General features: G+C 39.8%; 1 protein-coding gene across 1 annotated transcript in view; it reads right to left on the bottom strand.

Annotated features, from left to right (window-relative positions):
• Window positions 1-2625: 2625 nt before the first annotated feature.
• Window positions 2626-11054, bottom strand: part of ANKH (ANKH inorganic pyrophosphate transport regulator) — a 105487-nt gene continuing 97058 nt past the window's right edge. Inside the window, exon 12 of the mRNA XM_029965292.1 lies at window positions 2626-10121. Coding sequence (XP_029821152.1) covers window positions 10005-10121 — 117 coding nt within the window. The 3' untranslated portion in view covers window positions 2626-10004. The remainder of the gene's footprint in view (window positions 10122-11054) is intronic.

Below are 11054 nucleotides of genomic sequence, written 5' to 3'. Positions count from 1 at the left end.
TCTGCGTCTGTGCTGTGGGCCAGCATGAGGAGAGCTGAGGCAGCAGGGTCCCAGGGGGGTCATGAGGAAAATATGAGCAAAGCCCAACCATCGTACCTCTCCAAGGCCATTTTAAAAACAGTGGCTGCTCAAGTGTCAAATCAGGAGAGACATTAAAAGCTGTGATCCCATAGTCAGTCTTCTTGCTAGCCCTGGGTGGCTCAGATTTGGTCATTTGGGAGAACATGTTCAAAATAATACGTTTTTGATTAGGAATGTTTTTGCAGCTTCATAAGAACAGCTTTGGTGACTTGCCAGATGGATGGATAAAGCATCTTCTCATGACATTGCTTTGGCCTGGTGAGAATAATGCTCTCCTTTTAATACTAAGTATTTATTTAACAGGAATTATAAAAGTATTTGATTTAGTATGGAAAAAGTATTCTGACCATGGTATTTCCATATCAACGACACTTGGAAGTTTTGTAGAAATAAAGAGCTTGTCTTGTATCATTTTATGGATACTTTTGGATTTCATTAACTTCAAGTTAAGACCTTGGAGTTGGCAGCATCATGCTCATAGTTCAAAAACAATTTGCGTGTTGGATTAATTTCTCACCAGGAAGTATATTTTGCTTGTTCCAAATGAAAAGAGCATTTTAGACCATGTCAGATTATCAGAATTAATAAAACAGAAGCAATCAGAATCATTAATCATATGCAAACTGTTAGAACTTTAATTAAAGTAATTAGAATATGAAAGCTATTGGACAATATTGGAGCACAGATCCCCCTCAAAGAAAGCACAGATCATTCTTTTTAACAATGCAAAAACATACATCTCTGCTAAATACATAAAGAGCACTCAATTTTAATGTGACACATACTTTTATACTTCTGACCTTAGCAGTGATTTAAAAAATGTACAAAGTTGTAACCTTCATTGGTTTCTTTAGAGTTTAAAGAAAACCCACATGTTTAAAGCAAAGCTTTAAATGGTCAGTAAAAAAATGGTCAGTAAAAAAAAAACCCAAACCAGTAGCTATAGCGTGTGTACAAATTACAGAAAGCAACATTTATTTTGACAGAAATCAACTGGAATTCTACAAGTATGACAGAAGATGATGCATGAGGTAACATTTCATTTAAAATCTAGGATCCCTGTACTGTAGTTCCAAACGGTGCTCTGGCTTGACACCTACAGTCCTTGCAAAATTGACTTGTTTAAGTAGTTGAGGATGGCTATTAGGCACACTGCTTTGCATAAAAACAGCTTTATCCTACTAAAAGAATTTGAATCTAATGCTGAAAGATATTCTGAAAGACATGAAAACCAAGTGATACCTCTCAGGTGAAATATGCATTTCCCTCGTTCTCAGATTACCTTCAAATTATAGAAGCAAACTGAAAAATGGGGCCTTTTCTGTAGAGAATTTTTCTATAGAGAATTGACCTTAATCCCAATGCAACTTCAGCAAAGTGTGGTCAGTTACTGCTCTTGCCTCTTTCAGCATTGTAAGCCTGCTGAGAACAACATGTTGTCCTGCAGAATAATCCATGGTCAGAGGGCCATGTCAGGAAAAGATAAGGCTCCCAAACTTCCTTTCCCCTCTTTACTGAGCAAGAGTCTTCAGATTTTGGGCTGCTTTTTTTTAGGATCTTGCTTCCAGACACTACTCCTCGCTCCCAATTATAAAAGTATTTCCATAAAACTAAAAACAAGTCAATTTTAGAGAACCCAAAGGCACAATTAGAACATGCAAATATTCTAATTTTTAGGCATTTCTGTGACACTGTTCCCTGTATTATCCAAGCATCCGTCACCAGCATTAGTGAATGTTATCCTTATAGCACCCCTCTGAGATTGGAGAACCCTCTAGTCTTATGTTATTAATGGTGGAGTCTGACCTTGCATGATGTGGTCAAAGCTATCTTTGTTCAGAAACTCCATCTCTTTTAAGAGACTTCCTAGGAGTTATATCTACACAGTTTGGTTCTCCTCCATGATAATTTCCTGCTGTGAAGACAAAATAGTCCTCATCTGCTGCTCTGCACTTTAGGTTTTGCTCAACCTTTGTAGTTTCCTTCTGGAGTGACCTTGTGGCAGGCCCTGCTCAAGTATGAAAGACGGAGAGAGCAGGGTGTGTGATACTGGCTGCTCCATTGCAAAAGCTGAGACAGTTTGCATGGTAAAGTTTGTCTTTATCTAGTAACTAGTATCTAGTAAGACTGCCTGATAACCTCTCACTAAAGTGAACCTTTCACTAAAGATGATAATAGAATGGGCTTATGGTTCTCTCTGCCTACCAGTGTGGTCCTTGCAGGGTAACATAGCGCAGGGTGCTTGCAAAAGATGCTTCAACTCATTCATTTGCAAGCCTCTCTCCCCATACACACACTCACTCCTCTACACTCACATGTGCTCCTCCTTAGGCACTCCCAGAAGTTTTCTGTCCCATATAGACCAAACAAGGCTTTCTCAAGCTTGGGAATGCTGCTAGGCTGTGCTGCCAAAGAACCAGGATTTGCGCTTGCTTGCCTTTGTGATGGTGGGGGCCATTTCTGCCCAGTTTGAAAACACAGGTTGAGTTTCGCATCTTGTGCGTTTGCTTTTTAAAAATATACTAGATACTGCAGGTATTTCTATTAAACCTTAAGTAAGTGAAGTGAAAAACTTGTTGATGGTAATAAGTAAGGGTATGTCATCTACAAAAATAGGTCCCTTTAACTTTTATGGAGTTTTTGCTTTTGCAATGTTGTGGTGCTTGCGGAGTCTGAAGATAAAATCAGTTGGTCTAAGTAACCAGTAAATTTGCTGCCTGTAGCCTTCCAGTTGTTTTGTTATAGCTCAGGAGGGATTTTTTTTGTTCATCATAACAGCACACAAAAGCAGAGTAACATTAGTGCTGCTTTGGAGAGCAAACTACAAAGTTGAGTAATGAACATTAGTTCCAGGCTCTGCTGTTTTCTGCATGTGTACATACACCTTACTTTCCACCCAGGCAGTATTCTCATTAAAAGTTAATGCAACTAATTTTCTTTTTTTCAGTTCTGCAATTTTTTCTTTGCATTTCTGTTGTGAGTTTTTTTGCTGAATTATGGATAAAGCTGCTGTTCCAATTTTGAAATACATCCTTTCCTAAGAGAGGATTTATATGCTCTCATTTGCAGATAGGCCAAGCCATTTTATTACATAAATATAAGTATTGACTTTACATTACCTTGATTACAGAAAGGAGTTATGAGAAAGGGTAGCTTTTTTTTAAGCACTGAATGATGTACAGAAAGAGAGATGGGAGGAAGCAGGTAATAGGTGCAATTGCTTGCTGTTTTCAGGTGGTTTTGCTTAGAGAGTTAATGGGAAAAGTGCTGAACAGTACTCAAATACTTCATCTGCAGATACAATAACTTATTTTTGCTTTGTCCTTGTTGTGGGCTCCCAGAGGGTGGGAGGGTAATGTACAGCTGGTTCTGCAATATGAACATTTTGTCATCAGCAAAAGAATCTGTGCAGCTCAGATGTTTGCTCACATGTCTACATTGTAGACCCCTATTAGGCACTATCTCCCAACCCTGAACCTAAAACCTAAAAAACAGGCAAGCAATCTTAAGTCCTTTAAGATGAAGGGACCCTTCTATGTTCCTAGTTGAATCAGAGAACAATTTAGGCAGGAAGGGGATTGCAGCCAGTTATCTTGTTAGGTCCTCCTCTGCTCAAAGCAGGGCCACCTTCGACATTGGACCAGGCTGCTCTTGTCCAGATGGATTTTAAACAAAATGGACTGCCCCTGTTGATCAGGCTCTCAAACCCATTGTTATACATTCAGTTGTGAAATATATGAAGCCTACATACTTCAAACTATTCTGTGATGCTCTGGGGATGCAGTGCTAACTTTGCTGTAAAAGTTTGGGTCATGGTCTCACAGATCACTAGAAAGTAACAAAGTGGATGGAGTTAAGAAATGAACTTAAATTAACTCAATTAATTCTAGATTTTAAATAAAGACACTCCCCAATTCCTTCTACTTTTTGACTCTCCTTTTCAGCTTAGCAAATGAGAAGTAAAAAACACTCCATCAAAGAAGAGTTTTGTTGTAAGCTACTTTTTAATCACAACGTTACTTGACGTTCAGTCAGCATGACGATTACATTTTCCTTCTCAAAATGCCAACAGACAAAATGAGCCTAGCAGGAGCCTTCAGAAGAAAATAAGGAAATGTCTGAAGACACTGAACTAGGAATAATAGAAAATAACGAGATAAAACCAATAAATTGATTTGAGCAGTGACAAGGCTTGCAATACTAAGGAAAACTTTCCCCTCAGGATTACAGGCAAAAGACGACCTAGAAATATACTGCCATTCTTTGTTTTACTAAGATAAAGTGTATACTGTGACTATGAAATGCTGAGACTGAAGCCCACTAACTGTACAATTAATTTCCAAATCTGTGGCCAAAATGCCCTTCTGTGCAAGTCCACGCTCCAAGCTGAGCTTAAAGCTCTGCCCTCATATTTGTCTTTAGCCTTTTTGTTCAGAAGGTGCCAATTACTGAGAAGTCTGGCAATGGTTTTGCTGAGGATTGCATCTATGCACTGACAATTGAACTTGGCTCTCCAAAGAAAATCCACACAGGCTGTCTGAGCCTGAGCTCGGAGCCAGGGCTACCCTGCATCCCATGGCCTTCTGCTGCTCTGCAGGGCTGCCACAGCTTGCGACCACACTTGGACCAAGTTTGCTGCTAAGCTGACAATTCTGCCTTGTTTCATGATGCTGTCAGGCTGCTATACAGGGTGTTGCAGAGCACAGAATAAATCGGGAGCTCTTCATTCCACCTGGTACTCTGCCACAAGCCCCCACAGCCTGCTCTGCACTGTATCCCCTCCACAGGAGCTTGCTCCCTCAAAAAAAGATGGCTTGCTGCACTTGAATTCTAGTAAAAAACCAAATATGAATGGGGGAAGGGAATCCTAACATGCCAATTTGATACCAAAATTGGGATAATTTTGTCTTGTGTTTAATTAATATTTATGTGATGTTTCCTTAATTCAAACCTGCCAGTTACTCAGAAACAGGAAACTATGTAGTGCCTCCTTGCTACACATTATAAAACCTGCATGCTGGTTTATTTCTGCTTGAATCATCTTAAGATGTTTCATACTCTTCTCTCTGAAGAGTCTTTCACTTGGAAACCAAAATACTTAGAAGTGGTGTTTCATGGACACACTTCCTCATCCTTCAGTCCCTCTATAGGACAGCTGAAAGGGAAATGGCAGCAGCCACAGCTCTGGTGTTTTCTGCCCTTTGATTCCCTCATATCCACACCATGCTGTTGTATTCAGGATGGGTATACATTACCCATAAGATTTTCAACATGTCCTCTTTCTCTCCCATTCCAGCTTACTGATCTAAATCATGCTTTAACTTACTGGTATAGGTCAGCTGTTTTATTTACTCTTTTATGTAGCTTTAAACTGCAGTTTTTAAAAATGGCTTAGTACTAGTCCCACATTAAAATCATGTTTAGACTTGTTTGTGTTTAGACTTCCTTGTTCCAATGAACTATACAGAGGTTGTAATAAAAATGCCTGTGCAACACTCTCATATACACACTTATATACATATGCATGGCCTTCCAGTAGACTAATCCTGCAATTATCCTCAGGTAACAACCAGCTGCACTCAACCCTGTGCCAACCATGCCACAACGACAAAACCTCAGTGAGAGATAGAGCCAATACTGCTGCCACGCCATTCTCTACACTGTCCCACACTTCACTGAGGATGCTGGCAGTGGGGTTGGGATGCTTGAGCTGCAGGATGCTCGATTCCCGTTGCCACCTTGCAGCCCAACACGAAAGTATGCCTGACAATTCTGGTGCCTGGGCCTGAAAGCATCCTTTCTCCCGTCTTTTTAAGCATGAGGCGCCATCCCACAAAAGCAGGCACTCCTGCCTTCAAAAGGTTTCTGTTCATGTGCTGTGGCCTGCCCTGAATCAGCTGCATTCATCAGCTAACCCTCCGTCTCAGGCTGCTCCTCTCTGGCTGCAGATTTGGCGAAACACTAAGCAAGAGCCAGATATAAATCTCCTGCTCAAAAGAAATATTTAGCAGCAAAATGAGTAGAAAACAAAAGACTTCTCTGTTACTTACCCAATCCTCTCACTCAGGGTGGCTCTATCTAACAAGCAGGGAACTGAGCCCTCCTGCCTGCAATGGCTGCGCCAGGGGGATGGGGAGCAGGACTGCTCCATGCCTTGGGAACCCGCTGGTGCACCCAAATGGCCTCAGGCACTGGCTGAGAAATGCAGAGCTTTGTGCATCGAGTCCACGGCTTGGTAAGCGTGAGAGCCTGCTTAAAGCAGTGAGGGAAAAACCTGGAGTGTTTCCTGTTAATTCTGAAAAAGGAAAGCTCAAGACAAGTTAACACAATTTTGCAAATGTATTAAAAGCCGAGGAACATTAATCCACAGCTTATCAGTGTTCTGCTCTTATTTCCCACTGTGCAAATTGTTCTGCAACATGAGATGTAGGATGAAGATCAACATTTTTCCTCTTTTTATTGTAACTTCGATTGTATAATTCAGTCTGGAAAGGCCAAGTCTCCACATGAATTCATTGAGCTGACTGCGCTCCAGCTCTCTGACACAGAAACGTAACATGTTTCTATTGTAAAATAATTACCACAGAGATAGATAGCCATTTCATAAGCAACAGCACAAGACAGAGACAGCTAAGCCATTTTACTAGAACTCAGGGAAGTCCTTTTCGAAAGAAAAAGGTGCGGAACAGGGTATGTACCAGCATCTGCCTGAGATACTCGAATCAGTAATGCTCTGACTGGGGCTTTGGCCATAGAGGATGGCTGCCCACTCCCAGCCTGTAACTCATCAGACTGGCTGTTTCACCAGTCCAGCTAATTTGCCACTGACTGGGAGCTGGAGCAGCAACGTTTCAAGTGGTCACTGAAGCTCCTGCCAACAGTACCCAGAAGCATAACCAGTGCCTGCAAGGGACAGAGGAATAGCAACCTGGACATACCTCTTCCTGCTGAGAACTCTGCCTGTCCCCCAGCGAGCACTTGAACCAGCATGAGGGGCTGGCTTGGAATCACTCGCTGCAGAAACGTCATCACATTTTGTTAATCCAGCAGAGCAATGAAAAGAAATACATGACCTGCAGGAAGCAGAAAGCGATGCAATGCACGTGTCTTTATGTCACTGCTTGAATTCTCACACAAATCCCACCACTCCTGTGCTCATTCAGTATCTTGCAAAATAAAGGACTAGTAAGTATTACCCACACAATTGAAAATTTATCTTTTACAATACCATTAGTTTATCTCTGTGTGACCAGTAATTCAACTTTTGTGTTTGTTCAACTTTTATGTAAAGCACAAGCCTCCATGTTTTCCTTTAATTTGTTTTCAATTTTTTATCTTTTGGTGCAATTACTATCTTGAAACCTACATTGGTAATGCTCAACATTTTTCAAAAATACTGCTGTTTGAATTTTAGTCATGTACCAAAGAAATATTACACAAAAATATTTTCTTGCTTCATCTCTACAGTTCCTGAAAAACTGTATCTTGTGGACTTGAATACAAATGTACTGGAGAAACCAAAACTATGTGAATAGAGGAGACCTCAAATGGCCACTGTGATCTGTAACAGTCTATATACACATTATATACATACGATTGTTTGAGAACCTGTATTCATGAATGTGCACAGACTACATACTGCACACATAACTTTGTCTGAGGGTTTTTTTTTAAATTTTGTTTTAAACTACTGTCAAAACCAGGATTTACCCCATGGTGGCACAGAAAAACGTGGTAAATGGATTTAGTCTTACCATCCTAGGGCCACTGCTCATTAACTGAGAAGTGATGTTGCAAATCTGTTAGTTAACACAGTAATTTCTACCTTTTTTTCTTATTGCATTTGCACATGTAACAAATTGGTACAAATGTTTCTGATAAAATGTAAATTTCATTGATACAATGCCTTTCATGATGGCCATAACTGGTTACTAGTCAACTCTGTAGTTTTGTAGAGACATTTTTTGCTGAACTTGGAAAAATAGGAAACATATTGTAGTTTAAAATAAATGTACATAATATACAATATATATATATTTATACACGTGTATGTCTACATACACATATATTGATAAAACATTTAAAGTAATGTTTAGTTTTGATCAGTTCTCTGAGTGCTGGGACTACCTGGCAAATAAATCTAGGAATTTGTCCACAATTAAATAATAATTTCCACAACTTAGAAAAATATACTTTTACTAAATAAGGTTTAAATTAACTGGTTTATGGATATAGGATGGAGGATAATGGTTTCCAGACTCTGACGTGATTAAATCTGAAAGAACCCAAGGTACTACAGACCGGTAGTGAACGCTGCCCTGCAGCCAAACACAGAAGAGCACAGAAATACAAGCTGCTGCCGCAGCCATCATCAGTGGCACCCAAAACCTCCCTGGTCATCTCTTACACAGGCTTCATTTCCACCTGACTTGAATCACCCACCCGACCTCACGCTCCGTTATTTAACCCACTTCAGCCACAGCCACACGGCGCCCGCCGCCTGCTCCATGCACAGCACTGGAGGACTGGTGTGAGCAGCTCCCAGCTCCCACATAATGCTTGCCTTGACAGCAAACATATAAACAAAGTCCCTAATTATCAACTTGGAGGACCACCACCAGTACTTGAGATTCACCATACGGATTTTGACCTACTGCATAGGTAAATATATTATAGCAAAACATACATATGAGTGTGTGTGCCATGTGTATATAAGTATATATACATATACACACATGTGATTATGTGTATCTCTCTATAAAAAATTTCATCGAGCTATGTGTAGTAATGTGATATACCATGGTATCCTGCATATGTTATGTTTGTTTTTTTTTTAATATAGAGGCACCAGAAATAAGTATATAGAGCAAATCAACCTTTAAAAATTAAAGTTAGATCAGTGGACAAGAACTTTGGTAAAGCTTATCAATATTTATTTTTGTTTAATTTAAATACAGTTGTAGTTTATCAGTTGCCATCACCCTCTTCAGAAGAGGATAGTGCCTGCTTTTTTTCCATAAAGAAAATTATATGTAAGGTGGGGCTTAATGATTCAAGAAAATTCTGAATGAAATGTTTACATTTTTCAAAAGATTATTATCTTTCTGCTGGAATGAAAGCTAAATAGAGTTCTTGTCCTGTGTGTACTTTATTTATCATATACATACATACATATATAAATATATATGTATGTATGTCTCTGTTTATGTACCTGTGTGTGTATATATACATCCACACACTTTTAATACAAGAGAGGAACCTGTTTTTCTCCACGTTGTATGTGGAGACTTACATGTTCCTCCCTGTCTTTTACCCTGTGCAGTATAAGCTCTAGTGACGAGGCCAAACAAAAAGATATAGTTCACCATAGTATATTAGTTTATGTAGCAAAGTCATTTTCAAGCAAGTAAAATAAAGCTCTGTATTCCAACTTCTTTTCCTTTACATTTCTCATGAAGAAAAGGAAGGAAAAGGAAAGAGGGGAGGGAGAAGGATTATGGCAGTAGCTTTGAGCCAGTGGCACGTGCCAGTGTGCACGTGTGAGCGTGCAAGTGCATGCCCATACACACGCACACACACACATGCACAGAGAGCAGGGCTTTGGTTGACAAATGCAGATTGTCCAGAGAAGGTAGATGCATAAGTAAGGAAGACTCTACAGTGATGCAATTGTATCTTTTATGTTTGCATGGAGTGAGAAAACAAATTCAATTGGAAAAAAAAAATAAAGAAGCAAAGACCTCTTTTTAGGTCCCTCATCAGTGAGAGCATACTCAGTATGCTAGAGAATTTATCTGAAACCTTTTAAATCAAGGCCTCTTTATTACAAAAATAAAAATGAACAAACGAAAAAGTATGAGAGACGACAAGATGCTGAAGTGTCACTCCAATCGTCCCTGCAGAGAACAATTGCATCCCATTTATTATTCATTCTCTTCTCTCATTTCTACGATGTCTGTCATTTCCTCCGTGTGAGGCATGTCGGTCATTGCAGAGTCTTCACCTTCTACAGCTGTCTCATTCTCATTCCTCTTCTTTTTCTAGATTGAAACAAGCATTCAGACACCTATCAGTTAAGTTGTGCATGAACACACTCCAATGAACTTTCTGCACCTGGGAGTAGTGAGATGGGAACCTGGTTTGTTTAGAGTATTTTAGTAAAAACTAGAATATTTGTGTCATATTTGTGGCTTGTCACTAATAACTTGGATTAACTCAGAAGATTTTCATAACCTTTCTGGGGCTCAGCTTTTTCCTTTCTAACATAAATGCAATCATAGAGGCTTTCTTATGCTAAGCAACATCCAAGACAGGCTTCAGCCATGACTGGAGGGAAGAGAGCATCTGGAATCTTTTACATCACAGACTTTTTATTAAAAAACCAAAAACAAAACAAAAAAACCCCAAAACAAAACAAAAAAACCCAACAAACAAAAACCCCCACAAACAAACAAACAAACAAAAAACCCAAGTCAACAAAATATGGGAGAACAAAAGCTGCTCTAGGGAATGAAACAGAGGTGGCAACCTAATTTCTCAAATGTCAAACTTCAGGCATTTTACAAGATGCGAACATTCTGGTTTTTCTTGGTACTGCCAGTCCACTGTGATCCTCCACCCAACCAAGGCCAAGCAATATTAGAGTATTTTTGGCTAGCAGGAGCAAGAGGTCATTCAAGAGTCCTATGATTCATCCAGGATGTCCTGGATTAGTAAAGCTAAGAAGCGTTCAACCCCCTACAAAACAAGTTGAAGCATCTGTTCCTTATTACCCATTTCTCAGCAGGCTGACTAGTATTACAGAAAACAATTGGACAGCTGACAAAATATCCCCCCCACAGGTATTATTGATTCAGCTGAGCTGGACATATCAGAATTTCAAAATTTCAGAGGTGCCTACAAAACACTCGATTTGCAGCTCTCAAACTGTAGGTGAAAGCAACTTGGTGCATAGAGCTACCGGTTGGCTCTGC

The sequence above is a fragment of the Manacus vitellinus genome, unplaced genomic scaffold (genome assembly GCF_001715985.3).
Source record: "Manacus vitellinus isolate BGI_N305 unplaced genomic scaffold, ASM171598v3 scaffold_96_pilon, whole genome shotgun sequence".
NCBI classification, from domain to species: Eukaryota; Metazoa; Chordata; class Aves; order Passeriformes; family Pipridae; genus Manacus; species Manacus vitellinus.
This window is presented reverse-complemented; position numbering and strand designations above follow the sequence as displayed.